Below are 14,180 nucleotides of genomic sequence, written 5' to 3' on the forward strand. Positions count from 1 at the left end.
CCAGATAATCATTCGCCTGATTTCGCTTTAACATTAATGGCACATTTACTCACATTCGCTATAAGAATTGTTACCGAAGGATTCTAAATGTTTAATTGTTCCTCGTTTTTTATGTAATGCTCGCAAGCACTATTATTTTGTTCCATGTTCTTTGTTCCATGTAATGCTACTAAGCAAGTTAAATTGTTTTAATGTAAACCGGTTTGATTTGCATCCAATGCAAGAAGATCGGTATATAAAAAACCAAAAATAATAAAATAAATAAATAAATACATAGATACATTGTTAAGATAGCTCACTGGCAGGATCTAAATTTTATGCAAATAGAGGGGAGGGGGGGGGGGGGAGGTGTACTATATCTTCCCTGCCCTCCTTTTTTACAGACCTCAAGTGTCCAGTCCTGGTCTGCGGAAAAGTTGGCAAACCTAGCTGTGGACCTCATACGTTGTATGCATTCCGTATCATTAGAGTGTTAAACATTTTAGTATGTGAATGGCATAGAACATAGCATGATAATTTACCCAACGCTCAGTTTAACAAAGCTAGAAATTTGGCAAAAAAAAACAAAAAAAACCAAACCCTAATACAGCCCAACTAAATTAAACTAACAATAATATCAGGCACACATATTTCAAAATAATGTTACAGACCTACACTGTTTCTGTACCCAAAAAAAAAAAAAAGGAAACTAACCGACAAAACAACAGTGAAAAAAAGAAACGAAGCTTTAAAAGGTCAGAAAAAAAAAGCAAAAGAAAGACACCACACATGCAAGTTAGCCCTCTACAACCGGAAGTGTTGCTACGGAGGTTAGAAGAGGAGGCGGAAGGGCGCGCGCGTGCCCACATTGAAAGCGGAAGTGAGGGCTGGCTTATGCTGAATGCTTCTGCTGGCAGCGTGCGCGTGCCCACATTGAAAGCGGAAGTGAGGGCTGGCTTATGCTGAATGCTTGTGCTGGCAGCGTGCGCTCATGGATGAGGAGGAGACGGTGAGTGAGCCTGCGCGTGCGATTGAGGAGGAAGTAGGCGCTGGCGTTGCTCGCGGGGAGTTTGCTTTAGTGCAGACACCTTGGAGAGGTATTGCAAGTGAACGTCTGTACAAGCGGCGAATGGTGATGCATGCCGTCACATACCGCCTCTCCCCTCCAGCTGTGAATCATTGCATGATATGAGGGGCACCACTCCCGCTTAACTGTGTGAAAAATACCATTGCTTTCCACTTCTGAATAAATGTCCTGAGCCGGTATGGGTTTACGGAGGATTGCCACCAAAGACCCCTCGTTTCAGATTTATGAACTATTGGAACGCATGGGGATTATTCATCGCAGAGGCTGTGTTTCAACTTTCAACCCTTATTAGTTTACAATAGTTCCGTTTTATTTTCCCGGTAATTGTCCAGTAGGTCCATTACTTTAGCTCCTCCTTTGTAGTTGACAGACGTGACCTAACTTTCAGAGGGGTAACCGTATTAGTTTGTATTAGCAAAAACAACACATGCTGGTGGCATCTTATTGATCAATAGATACAACGAAAGTGAAGCATGAGTTTGAGCACAAGGCTCCACTTCATTAAATGCATTTTATAAACTGTCGCAGATATACTAGAAATAGCCCCCAAAACTTCTCCAAGGTTGTGGTAGTGAGATCAGCAGCCCAGCATCTGCAAGGCTCTAGGCCACACTCATATTTAGGAGTCTGGCTTATGAGCCCAAGGCAGTTCAGGAGTTGTCATGCCTCCAGAATAGAATGCCAACTCCCTTGACAGTAAGGCTGGGCCTGGAATAGAGTACAATAGCATTTTGATCCTAAAGGTCTGGGACAGGTAGCACCTTGGGTCATCTAATAGCCACCCATGAAGGACCTTGCCGGGAACAGTCTTAATTGAAGGAATTCCTCAGCTTAGATGCATCTGAGTGGCAGACTTAGCTCTGCAGGGATCCTTATCAAGGAATGCTTCAAAGCCTGATGCCATCTGTCTACCCGAGCCACAATCAGCTTCTATGGGAAGCAGAGGTATATCCAGATTGCGACAGGAGTTGCTGTCAGGGAAAATGTAAAACCTGGGTTTATTAAATAGGATTTTCTTGACACATCTAACATTATAGAAGAACATTCAGGTTCTAGGTACTTGGTGCCCAAGAGTGAGTAGATGCCACCATACCAGAGGAATCAAAGAAGCAATAGCATAGGCCTATCCATTATTACGATAGGTCCCGGAAGGGCTCCAGGCACCCTCTACAAGGGCACAAGCCTCATTCTGGGCAGAGGCACATCAGCCTCCCCAGAAGAAACCAGCAAGGTAGTGGCATAACCATCTTTGCACCTTCTAGAACACCAGAAATTGGTCACACATTCTAAGTCACTGCCCTGGAGGCCAGGATTGGTAAGGCAGTCCTGTCTTTTCCCGCCTCAGCTAAGGGAGAACTTTTTTGTATATCCCATTTGTTCTGGTCTAGCAGGATGATAAAGAACGTAAAATTATATTTACCTGATAATTTACTTTCCTTGAAAACTGCTAGACCAGTCAGCATTCCGCCCAGGAAGACAAGGGAGAGGAGGGCCAGGGGGAATCAAGTGAGGTGCAACTGACAAGTGCCCTTCTTCTGCCTATATCCTTCTCTCATCTTACATTCGGGCCTCGCTTAGAATGGGTCCCCCATAGTATATGCTCAAGAATAAGGTATAAAGGGGAGATCTAGAGCTTTTGCAGGAGGCTACTGGTTTCGGGCAGGGCCACACCTTATTTTTACCTGAGTGAGGTCATGAAAAAGGTGTCCCCTGACTGTGTTGGTTGCGGAGGGGGAAATTCCCATTTGTAATGACTGCGCTAGCAGTCTTCAAGGAAAGTAAATTAACAGGTAAGTATAATTTTACGTTCTCATCTCAGCAAATCAAGGCAACTGCATTAAAGGGCTCGTGAATCTTCACTTTACTCTGATTTGGTCAGGGTCGGTCTATGTTCTGCATGTGTGACTGAGGTGAGGTATTCTGCAAGCTTGTAGTTTCTATATAGGGCTCTAAAGCAGCTTGGCTTGTTCTATTTTCTTAATAAGAGGTACACTTGTCTTTAAGCCCTGGTTTAATATTTGTAGTGTTGCCTTTTTTATAAGTTGGGTTTTTACTGTTTGAATAATACAGGTGTAACTGTGCGGATCAGTTTTGTGTGCATTATTGCAGATCCTGGGAGTGTTAAATGCTATGTTTCTGTTCCATTTCTCCAGGTTTGCACTGCTTGCAGAGTGGCGTTTTTGGGTTTCCAATCCAATTTGTGTACATATTTGTAATATGTGGCTTTTCTGTATTTGAAGGTCTGTTTTGTGTGTGTGACAGAGGTGAGGTATTTTACTAGTTTGTAGTCAATTGTATCAGTCTCATTTGTTGTTTTCTCAATAGGACATGCACTGGTGGTAAACTGCTGTCCTTTCTGAAATTAGGGCTATTGCGCCTGGCAGTGAAGGGAGTTTATGTTGCTGTTTCTGAGATGACACCAGATTATCTTTTTTTGTATGGTGAATTGTTCAGGGAATGTCTTAAGTTCTGCTCTGCACCCATTGTTTGGGGCCAGGAGGGTTCCTGTGGATGCAGAGTATATTTAGCCCCATGACGGTCATGTGTTCACTGTGTCACACATGTGAGAACTGTCAGGTGTATCCTGGCAGAAAAAAGGTTGAGAACCACTGTTTTAGTTTGTTTTAAAATTGAAAATCGCCTAGCGCCCAGGCAGTAGGTGATTTAATAAATCTTGAATAAAGATAAGACAGTATCTATTTCAAGAAAGAAAGCACTGATTTCAAATTTACATCTTTCCAGGGCAGTGCAGTCATCCTGCCAAAAGATGGGGCACAAGGAAGAAAGGAAGTGTGGCTTGCTCAGGAATCGGTTCAGGGCTCAGAAGAGAGTGTATATGGGACCCAGGGATCTCCTTTCTGTAGGAAAGAGAAACAATAGCCAACGTAGGCCCATGAATCTTGCTTCCAGGGCCTGAAGAACAAGAAGACTCATGCTTGTACCAGTTCAATGGCGGTGAGAGGGAGTGAAAGAAAGAAGTTGATAGATTGTGGAAGGAGAGTGAACAAAAAAGGTTATGGAGGGATAAAGGTAGAGAAGGAAACAGGAAGACAGATTAGAGAGTGTGGTGGATGAAAGGGAAGAAAGAAACAGATTGCAGGAGGGTTGCAGAAAGAGGTTGAGAGTCGTAGAGCAAAGGATGTAGGTGAAATAAAGTGGAGAGAAGAGAGGTAAATCAAGGGAAAGCTGTAGAGAGAGGGAGAAAAGGTTAGGGAGGAGGATGGGGGGATAGAAAGATGATAGGAAAAAGTAAAATAGAAAAACAGGAGTTTGCAGAAGGGAAGTTACATCAAACTTCTGCTTTTCAAAGTTGTGGAGTGATTCAAGGGTGCCTAGGGAGCGGGGCAGAGTTGGCAATTTTTCCATAAGAAATACATATGATGGAAGCTTTTCGTGCAGCACAGCAGACGCCGGAGAGCAGGGCCGCTGGCGTCTGAGACGGGGAGCGGCCGTCCGACGCCCTGGCCAAGGAGGTGTCACTCAGCCATTCCATCCCTGCATTATAAACCTCTGGATGAAGAGGTTATGGAACAACGGGATTTTGTGCTTCAGCCTTCACCATCTTTTAGCCTTGATGTTTCCCAGAGAGGAGAAGGGGGAACCCCAACGACCTCGGAGAGCCCGTTAATTCAGGGCTCCAGGGACATCATGGCGCGGCTGGGCAAGGGGAAGTCGGTAGGGATGGACCTATGCAGCAAGGAGGTAAGGAGCCTGAGTTTCAGGTGGTCCTACCATCAATGAAAATGCTGGAGAAAATAACTCTTACAGAAATCTGGAAAGTTTTGACAAAAATAAGTTCTGCGATAAATGATTTAATCACAGCTGTAAAACGCAACATGGAGGGAACTCTAATTCTGGAAAATAAAGTCCAAGCTGTTGAAAAATCCTTAAACAATATGGAAACTGAAATAATGGGAATAAAGAATGTACAAGTAAACCTTATAAAATCTGAAGGTATAATGATGAAAAAAATGGATCAGTTAGAAAACGAAATGAGGAGAAACAACCTTAGATTTCTGAATTTCCCAAAGACTAGGTGGGCAAATCCAAAAGATCTTTTGAAAAGTTACCTAGTTAATATTTTGGATTTCTCAGAAACTAATATACCAGAGTTCTCAAAGATATCCTACTTGCCTGGAAAAGAAATTAATCTACAGCAAGAGGAACATAATAACATCGCCTTTGATAATCTTTCAGACTTCTTGGAAAAGTCATATGAAGCTAAAGTTGAATCGAGAGCTACTTTGCTTGTGATGTTTATATATGCTAATGATAGAGATAATGTTTTAAGAAAGTCCTTCAGGAAACATACACAGCTTTTCTATGGTGGTCAAATAAGAATCTTCCCCGACATAACTAAAAGAATACAGGAGAAAAGAAAAGCATTTCTATCAATGAAAAATGAGGTGCTTCTAAGAGGCGCCAAATACTATTTAAGATTTCCTTGTAGGTGTATTTTAATACATCAAAATGATAGATATATTTTTTCTGACCCCGATCAGCTACGTGTATACTTAGACTCACACTTCTAATAATGCTGCAATAAGGCTGGTCAAGATAGTTATCTGCTGTGCACACGGTGTTTCAGTCTTATTGTATATGATGTTTTCTTTTTTTTACTTATGACTCCTCTTGGTAATGGTTCTCCCAACTATTCCTATAATATTTTATGCAAATTTACTTTGTAAAAGTTGTCATGTTAATTATATTTCTTTTTTTCTCTTAACATTGTTTTCAATGTATTTGAAATTGAAACTTCAATAAAAAAAAAAAAAGAAATACATATGAGACTTGAACTGATGCTATGTAGAATTACATGTTCTACTGGTTACATGTGAAATGACCGCTATTTATGTGAAACCGTTAATGAGTACAAGTGAAACCTTTGTACTGAATGTGTCTCAAGATAATGAGAGGTTATATATGTATATATATCTAAGGTGCAGATATCACAAAACAATCTGATATATCTTCTAAAGTTCACAGGGAGGATAAAATCCTAGGTCAAATGGAATTTTAAGTAATGTACTGGTAATTTGCAAAAAAATATATATTTTTTTACTGTTAACAAAAAGAAAATCAAGATTCAGACGGCAACAAATGGATATGAAAAGTAATAGTTTCACTGCATAAAGAAAATATGACGTAAATAGTTTTACAGAATCAGAGAGAACACTTTCTGCCCCTGCTTTAAAAGGCAGCTTATGGTAATTCTATAACGTGAAGCTGAAAATGCTTTTCCTTTGGAAACTTTTTCTAGTTAACCTATGGCCTGCAGTCAATATCTCAGTAGTGTCGCAAGGAACAGTTCCTACAGCCCGGTAATTGATCAATATGGATTTGACATCATCTTAGAATTTTTAGTTCTAGCTTCAACGATACTTGCACCGGCTTGCCTGTGGCCATCATCGCTTTCCTTTTGATGCACTCCGTCAGCTAAAGTTCCGGATGCATGGACCCTACAGAACTAACCTCTGTTACATATATATATATACATACATATTCACAAGTCTGAAAGAGCCTGATAATCTTACACTGCTTAGTCTATTTTGTTTACTCTCCTCTGTGGGATAACTGTGCCCATTCCCTGCTCCCTTTTTTCCACCCCCTACCAACCATTTAGAAAGGCTACCTCTTATTTGGTCAAAAAATGTCAACATGTCTTACCTTTCTCTTTTCTAATGTTCCCATGTCTGATGTATTTCAATAGGAGATTATTCTTCAGCACCTGGATGTAATATGCTTTAGAGTGACTGACCTGTCATGAAAGGCAGATTTATATAAATAGAATTCCTAAACAGAGAAAAGTCTGCTGCTAGTGATCAAATGACCATTCCTGGTCTGAGCTGTGAATCATTGTGGGAAATCCCAGGGACTAGGCCTGCACTTACAAAGGGTTAGTAGTTTGATTTCACTTTTGTCGTGTTGGTTAATACCATTTTTATTATTTTCCCTTTAGAGAGGCTATAAGGAGCCCTGTCCACAGTGCTCTGCTGTTAACTGGGGTATCTCTGATGAAGGCAGATTTTATTGCAAGGCTTGTCTCAATGTTATAGAGGTAAGTGATTTTGTTTCTAGTGTTAAACAAAAAAAAGAATGTAAGCAACAAGTTAGGCACAGATTGAGGATGTAGCCCTCTGTACAAATCAGGTAAAAAGCAAATACCCTTTTCTTCAGTGTAGCATGAGTTTGCCCATCATGTAGTAGTCTGGATGCTTTCTGGGAGAACTGCCGTGCCTTAAAGGGCAGTATTAACATCTGACCAGATGAGATTGGTTCTCTGATTGTATGCTTGTAGGTTTTTTGTTTGCTTGTTATTATTTTAAATTTTGCTGGTTGAATGGCTTAAAAAGCTATGCTCTCTCTAGTTTATTTTTAAAAATGTATAGCACTCAAGCATCAATTGTTCACGGTGGGGAACAATATAACATAGTAAAAAATAAAACAAACATACCAAATCAAAAAACTGGATATCATCTGCATAAATCTTATAGTTGACTCTGAACCCAGTTAGATAGATGTTGAACAACATCGTGGACAGAACTGATCCTCGAGTACGGTGTACAATTTTGGTCACTGCATCTCAAAGATATAGTTGCAGTGGAGAAGGTACAGAGAAGGACGACCAAAATGATAACAGGGATGGAATGGCTTCCCTTTGAGGAAAGACTAAAGAGGTTAGGGCTGATAATTGTGAATCGGTTATTTACTTTTGGGATAATAGGAGGACTAGGGGACACTCCATGAGGTTAGCAAGTAGCACATTTTAAAACAAATCAGAGAAAATTCTTTTTCACTCAATGCATAATTAAACTCTGGAATTTGTTGCCAGAGGTTGTGGTTAGGGTACTTAGTGTAGCTGGGTTTAAAAAAGGTTCTTTGGAGGAAAAGTCCATTAACTGCTATTAATCAAGATTACTTAGGGAATAGCCACTGCTATTACTGGCATTAGTAGCATTGGGATCTATTTAATGTTTGAGTACTTGCCAGGTACTTGTAACCTGGATTGGCCACTGTTGGAAACAGGATGCTGGGCTTGATGGACCCTTGGTCTGACCCAGTATGGTGGCAACTTATGTATTTAACCCCTGTGACCACTTCCCACCATGTGGAGATTTTGGAACTTAATATAACCTTACATACGACCTGATCGAAAGAAAACCATTCATGTACTACAGCTGATAAACCAATCTTTTATAAATGAGCTAACAAGATTATGTGGCTCAGGGTGTCAAACTGCAAAATATTTGTAGAAGGACCAGAACATAGCTAGTGCCATCTTTTCAGCCATGCCTAATTGTATCAAGAGTTGATGGCAGTAATACTTTATTTCTAAGATTTTGGAAAAACATACTGATTATCTGACAGAGAATATTCTTCTAAATAATCGTTTAACTGATTCAGCACTAAAATTTCCACAACTGACAGGTTGCAGGATGCATCCACTTTATGCTCTGCAGCCCGAGTTATTGGTAGTGTTGGATTATCTCAGGTTCAGATTTAGGTACAAGAAATATAGGTAAATACAAACAAAAGAAACAATTGCACCCAGAACTTAGCTGTAAATTTTAAATCACTTGTTTAGTTTGGAGGAAAGAACTTCAGATGCATATTCTAGGTAACCATCATTAGTAAAACAAAAAACCCTCCTTTCTGATCTTAGATAACCATTAAATGTTCATTTTTATATTATTTTTTTTGTAAACATTTATATTGTGGAAAATGTCTTTGACTTGTGATAATCCCAAAACCATTAAAATTGCTACAAAAACTTGTTTTAAAAGGAGGAACTTCCTTTCAACTTATCTCAAACGTAGCTTGCATTCAAAGAAGCCATCAGTCCAATGCCATCAGCGTTTCACCCCACAGTGGCTGTGTCAGGGATGATGTAGCAAAACCTTTTGGTAATTCTATTAAAAATAAAAGAATGGTTGTGAGAGTTTGCCTTATTACTTAAATTGAGAGAGAAAAGGCAAAAACAAGCTCCCCAGTCTTACTTCTGAATTCCTCTCTCTGTTTCGCACATGCTCTGAGTTTTCAAAGAAGACTGCAGCTAGGCAATATCTTTTTCTGCTGGTATTTAAAAAAAAAAAAAAATTGTTGACCAATCATAGATCACACACGTGACCAATCCTGATCAATGCACACCTGGAGGGATTTGCAACCCATTTCAAATATTGAACTAAAACGTATTCCATCATTGGATGTAAAAGTCAAACCAATAAATTATCCCATTCTTGGGCACAAATTAATTTCCCATGGAATTTTAAATGCTGATTGCTATCTCCTTCACTGAGGATGGTATTGATCTCACAACATAATTCTTTAAGTAAAAAAAATACTTTTGGATGCTTCTACCAAATGTGCCATAGCAGGAACTTCTGAATGGGTGTATATATAAGAGTATTATGCTCTGAGACACTTGTTCTTAGTTGATCAATCATGCGACCTAATCAGAAAAACAATTTTCATTGTTTTTAAAGCGTCACCTTTTGAAAAATCCGAAAAAATGTCCCAACTCACTGTTAAAATTCAGCTCATTAGGCTGTAAACTGTGAACTCATAAATCAATTTTTGCTCTCTTTGATTTAAAATTTTATCTCGATCCCCTCCACATGGATGTTTAAGAATGGTATTGATCACAAAAAACCTATGTAAACTTGTGAGCTGCCTCAACTGAATGTGCCACCAAAGGTGCTTCTAAATGTTTATGCCTAAGGCAACATTTATCCTCTGAAATACGTGTCCTTAAACCTTTTTGTTTTCCCTACATATATTTTTTATAGGGGTATATGGCCACATATACCATATAAATCGATGCACACTTTGTGAAAGGTTTCAACCAATATAACCTTTTTAGTACATGGATAGACAAACATTTTAATATTAAAATTGACTTCACAACAAACATGAGCCACATTTAAAATGGCCTGTAATTGTGGTTCTTCCAATATTCATTGGCACAGAAAGAAATGTAGGACTTGACTTCGCCTTCAAATTTTTACCTCGGGTGTGCGCAAAATGCAATTTCTTATCTTCAAATGCATGATTTAAAGTCAGAACATCCCAATTATTCCTGATGATCCGACTTACATCTCTTGAACTTGCCGTATATTGTAGTACATGTGAAAATATCTTCTTGCTCATTTGTTCTTTTAGTACTAAGTAACAGTTCCCCTCTAGGAACTTCTCCTTCTGTAACATTCCATATGACTGTCAACGGGTAACCCCGGTCCAAAAACTTTTTTGATAACATTTTTGATTGTTATTCCTTAATATTGGAACAAGGCTTCGAGTCCCGCTTCGCTCCTTGTGACCTTGGGCAAGTCACTTTATCCTCCATTGCCTCAGGTACAAACTTAAATTGTAAGCCCTCTGGGGATAGGGAAATACCTACAGTACCTGAATGTAAACCGATGTGATATCTCAGATCGAATGTCGGTATATAAAAAATAATAAATAAAAATAAATCTTCTTGATCCTTAACAATTGCGCATATGGTAAATTGGCACGCAGAGCATGAGGATTGAGTTCTTCAAAAATGTAAAAATTAATTGTGGTCAGTAATCTTTTTATGGACTGTAGTAGTAATCTCAAATGATTCATTGATGGTAACCATAACATCCAAAAAATTGATCCTGGGTGCAATTTTTTCTTTTGTTTTGTATTGACATTTTGCGACCAGTTTTGTCTCCCCTTTTGTAAGAAATATAGGTATATGCTGAGAGTGCCGAATTCTGAAAACATTAGAAAAACAGACTCCCTCCCTCACGCAGCTACTCTCTGAATTCCAGAGCAGAAACCCCCTTCCCCCAGACTCACTGCCTCAAGGTACCACAACCTTAAATCTGGCCTTGATTTTGCTAAAGAAGTGGACGAAGCAATATCGCTGCTCCTGCTACTGGCTGAACGCACCTAATAATGAGGGTAGAGTCTGAGATCAAAGCCAGTGGCATTCTGGTGTATAGAGAAAATGGGCAGGCTAGATGGACCTGGCAATATTTTTATTTTCAGTTTTATCTGAAATAGAACATATCATCATGACTCCAAACCCCTCCATAATCCAGAATGTCTCCAGTCAGTGGGATAGATCCAATCTCGGTCTTGATTCTCAAGAGTTTGATCCTCTAAGTTAGGAGGTGTCAAATGCGCTACGTCCCCAGTTGTAGGTGGGGCATTGACATTATTTCACAGATTTTAGCAGATTGTAATTTTGCAGTCACAGAGGGGCCTCATTTACTAAGCATTTCTCCCATAGACACAGAATGGGAGAAAAGCCTTAGGAAATCACTCAGAGATTGCAGTTTGGTAATTCCTACCTGTTAGAAAACCCTGAAAATAAGGGCAGGCTTTTGGAGTTGCAGTCCATAATCAAATATTTTTTTTTTCTACATATCTGTGCTAGAAATTTTGCAAACCTGACTGTATTTGCCTCGAAGCATGTACTGTTTTCAGACAGAAAATACTTTCAAAGTTAATGCATGCATTTTGAAATGAATAAAATAAAACTTTAAAAGCCATATTAAATATAACAGTCCTGGGACTTGGACACTTTTTTTTTTTTTCCTGAAACTAGCCTCACTTTCAATCTTGCAGAAAACTAAAGATGTAACTTCTGACGATTTTGCTCCCAATGCAAAGATCCAGAGCATCTCGAGGGGGCTGAAACAGAAGAGGAAACTTGGTACGTGCTTGCATTGAATACTTGGTCTGTGGTGTTGCTCTTTTCTGATTGGAATTTCAAATTTAAAGGATTAAAACCAGCACGTGTCTATGGCTCGATTCATCCCCAGAGATTTAGGCCTTTACTAGAAGAATAATGGATGAATATTGGGTTTTCCCAAATATATACTGTTATAAAAGAGGCTATTTGGCTGCTCTTTGCCATGTTACACTCCCAAAACATTATTCGGAAGGGCCTGAAAAAAAAGATAATTTGGTGTAGGTATTTGGCATGCATAAGAGGCAGACCCTGCTTTTATGCTCCATTATCGTGCTTTGTTCTTGCCCTACCCTGAGATGCAGCTTTATTTGCCTTTCCTGAGGCCTCTGTGAATAGTTTTTATTCCTGGCTGGCCTCACTTTTGTCCTCATAGCTCTCATTTCCTATGAGAGAAAAGTGTTTTTCTTTTCCTCTTATGGTAAACGATGGAAGCAAGAACGCGTGTGGTCTTTTTATTTTATTGGATTCTTTTGGAATGGAATGGGGAGGAGGGAAGTCCAGGAAAATGTAGCAAAAAAAATTCCTGTTTGGAGTTTCATCTTGCCACTTTTAAAGAGACGTTACCTTGATGGCTGCAGCACATTACTTTTAAACAGAAAATAGTACAATGTTGAAGGTCCCTATTTTTACTGCTCAAGCGACTTCATCCATATACCCTTCCTCCAATCTCCATTCAGACCTCCATTTCAGCTACTTTTACAACTATATTGGGACCTATCCTGTACATATGCGCTCCTGCACTTGCACAAACAAAAATAGATGCTTGTAATTTTTCTTCCGTTGTGGAGGTGTGCTTGCTGGAAGGAATGAGGGTATTGGGCATCAAGAGCCTTTAAGTAGGGTGAGGCATCATATTCAATTATATCTATCTCTTCACCTTTAGAGCAAGCTCCATGGGAATGCATACATCTACTGATGCTATGCCTAGACTGAAGGACACTGTCACTTTGGAGAGGCTGTTGCATGTTCTGAATAGTGGGAGGAAGGAAGAAATTTGGATATAAATTGGCAATAGGTACACTGAGAACAATAATGCAAAGGTAGGAACCTCCATGATGGACTATAACAAATATCTACAGGGAAACACTAAAAGAAAATTAGGTCTTACCTTTGATAATTTCGTTCCTGTAGTACCAAGAATCAGTCCAGACTCCTGGGTTTTGCCTCCGCACCAGCAGATGGAGACAGACTGTGGGTGGCACCCTGGTATATATATATATACCAGGGTGCCACCCACAGTCTGCCAGTATTACGTAATGTCAAAGCAGAATGACCTCCAAACAAACTAACTATATACAGGAATCGAAACCTGAAAATGGATCACTGACCCCAACAATAAACCAGACCCGTTAAAAGAGGGTAAAAAACAGAAGAAAAGCACAGATCAGAGGAAACAAATGCAGATATAGCGGACTCTCCCTTACCTTTATGCACTCAGTGGGCGGGACTCTGGACTGATCCTTGGTACTACAGGAAAGAAAATTATCAAAGATAAGACCTAATTTTTTTTCCCTGTACGTACCTGTTCAGTCTAGACCAGTGGTTCTCAACCCGGTCCTGGGGACCCCCCCAGCCAGTCGAGTTTTCAGGATATCCACAATGAATATGCATACACTGCCTCCATAACATGCAAATTTTCTCTCATGCATATTCATTGTGGATATTCTGAAAATCCGACTGGCTGGGGGGGTCCCCAGGACAGGGTTGAGAACCACTGGTCTAGACTCCTGGGATGTACCAGAGCTTGTACTTACTGGGAATGGGATCTGGAGAGGCCCGCTCTCAACACACCTGCTCCAAAATTTCCCCATCTTGGATCCTGGACATCTAGTCTGTAATGGCGTGCAAAGGTATGCAAAGTTTTCCAAGTTGCTGCCCTGAAAATCTCCTGCGGGTACACCTGATTACACTCTGCCCAGGAAGCCGCCTGGGAGCTCCACTGGCAAGGGCCGACCACAAAGCAAATATGCAGAATTTATGGCCTCTTTCAGCCACAGGGCGATCATGGTCTTGGACGCCATATTACACCATTCCAGGGAACAAAGAGGTGATCCGATATTCTAAAATTGTTTGTAACGTCCAGATAATGCAGCAGTGCCCTACGTACATCCAACTTTCGCAAATCCTTCGAAAGAGGATCTGACCTAGCCAGACCAGAAAACGAGGGAAGTTCCACCAACTGATTCAAATAAAAAGAAGAAACTACCTTCGAAAGAAAAGACGGCACTGTTCGTAAACTGACCCCGAATCAGTAATCCACAAGAAGGGTTCCGGGCATGACAAAGCTTGTAGTTCAGAAACTCGACACATTGAGGAAATGGCAACCAGAAATACCACTTTCAACATGAGGTCTTTCAGAGTAGCTCTCTTCAACGGCTCAAAAGGGGGCAC

General features: G+C 40.1%; 1 protein-coding gene across 4 annotated transcripts in view; it reads left to right on the plus strand.

The window, feature by feature from the left end:
- The first annotated feature begins 835 nt into the window (after positions 1–835).
- Positions 836–14,180, plus strand: part of TAF1B (TATA-box binding protein associated factor, RNA polymerase I subunit B) — a 261,150-nt gene continuing 247,805 nt past the window's right edge. The window contains exons 1-3 of one of the 4 annotated variants that reach the window (XM_029595850.1): positions 836–988; positions 7,026–7,124; positions 11,663–11,750. In XM_029595850.1, coding sequence (XP_029451710.1) covers positions 971–988; positions 7,026–7,124; positions 11,663–11,750 — 205 coding nt within the window. In that variant the 5' untranslated portion in view covers positions 836–970. Of the gene's footprint in view, positions 989–1,057; positions 1,077–7,025; positions 7,125–11,642; positions 11,751–14,180 lie in introns of those variants that run through there. The other 3 variants (XM_029595851.1, XM_029595852.1, XM_029595853.1) reach the window with 3 other exon arrangements.

Source organism: Rhinatrema bivittatum, chromosome 3 (genome assembly GCF_901001135.1).
Source record: "Rhinatrema bivittatum chromosome 3, aRhiBiv1.1, whole genome shotgun sequence".
In the NCBI taxonomy this organism is placed as follows: domain Eukaryota; kingdom Metazoa; phylum Chordata; class Amphibia; order Gymnophiona; family Rhinatrematidae; genus Rhinatrema; species Rhinatrema bivittatum.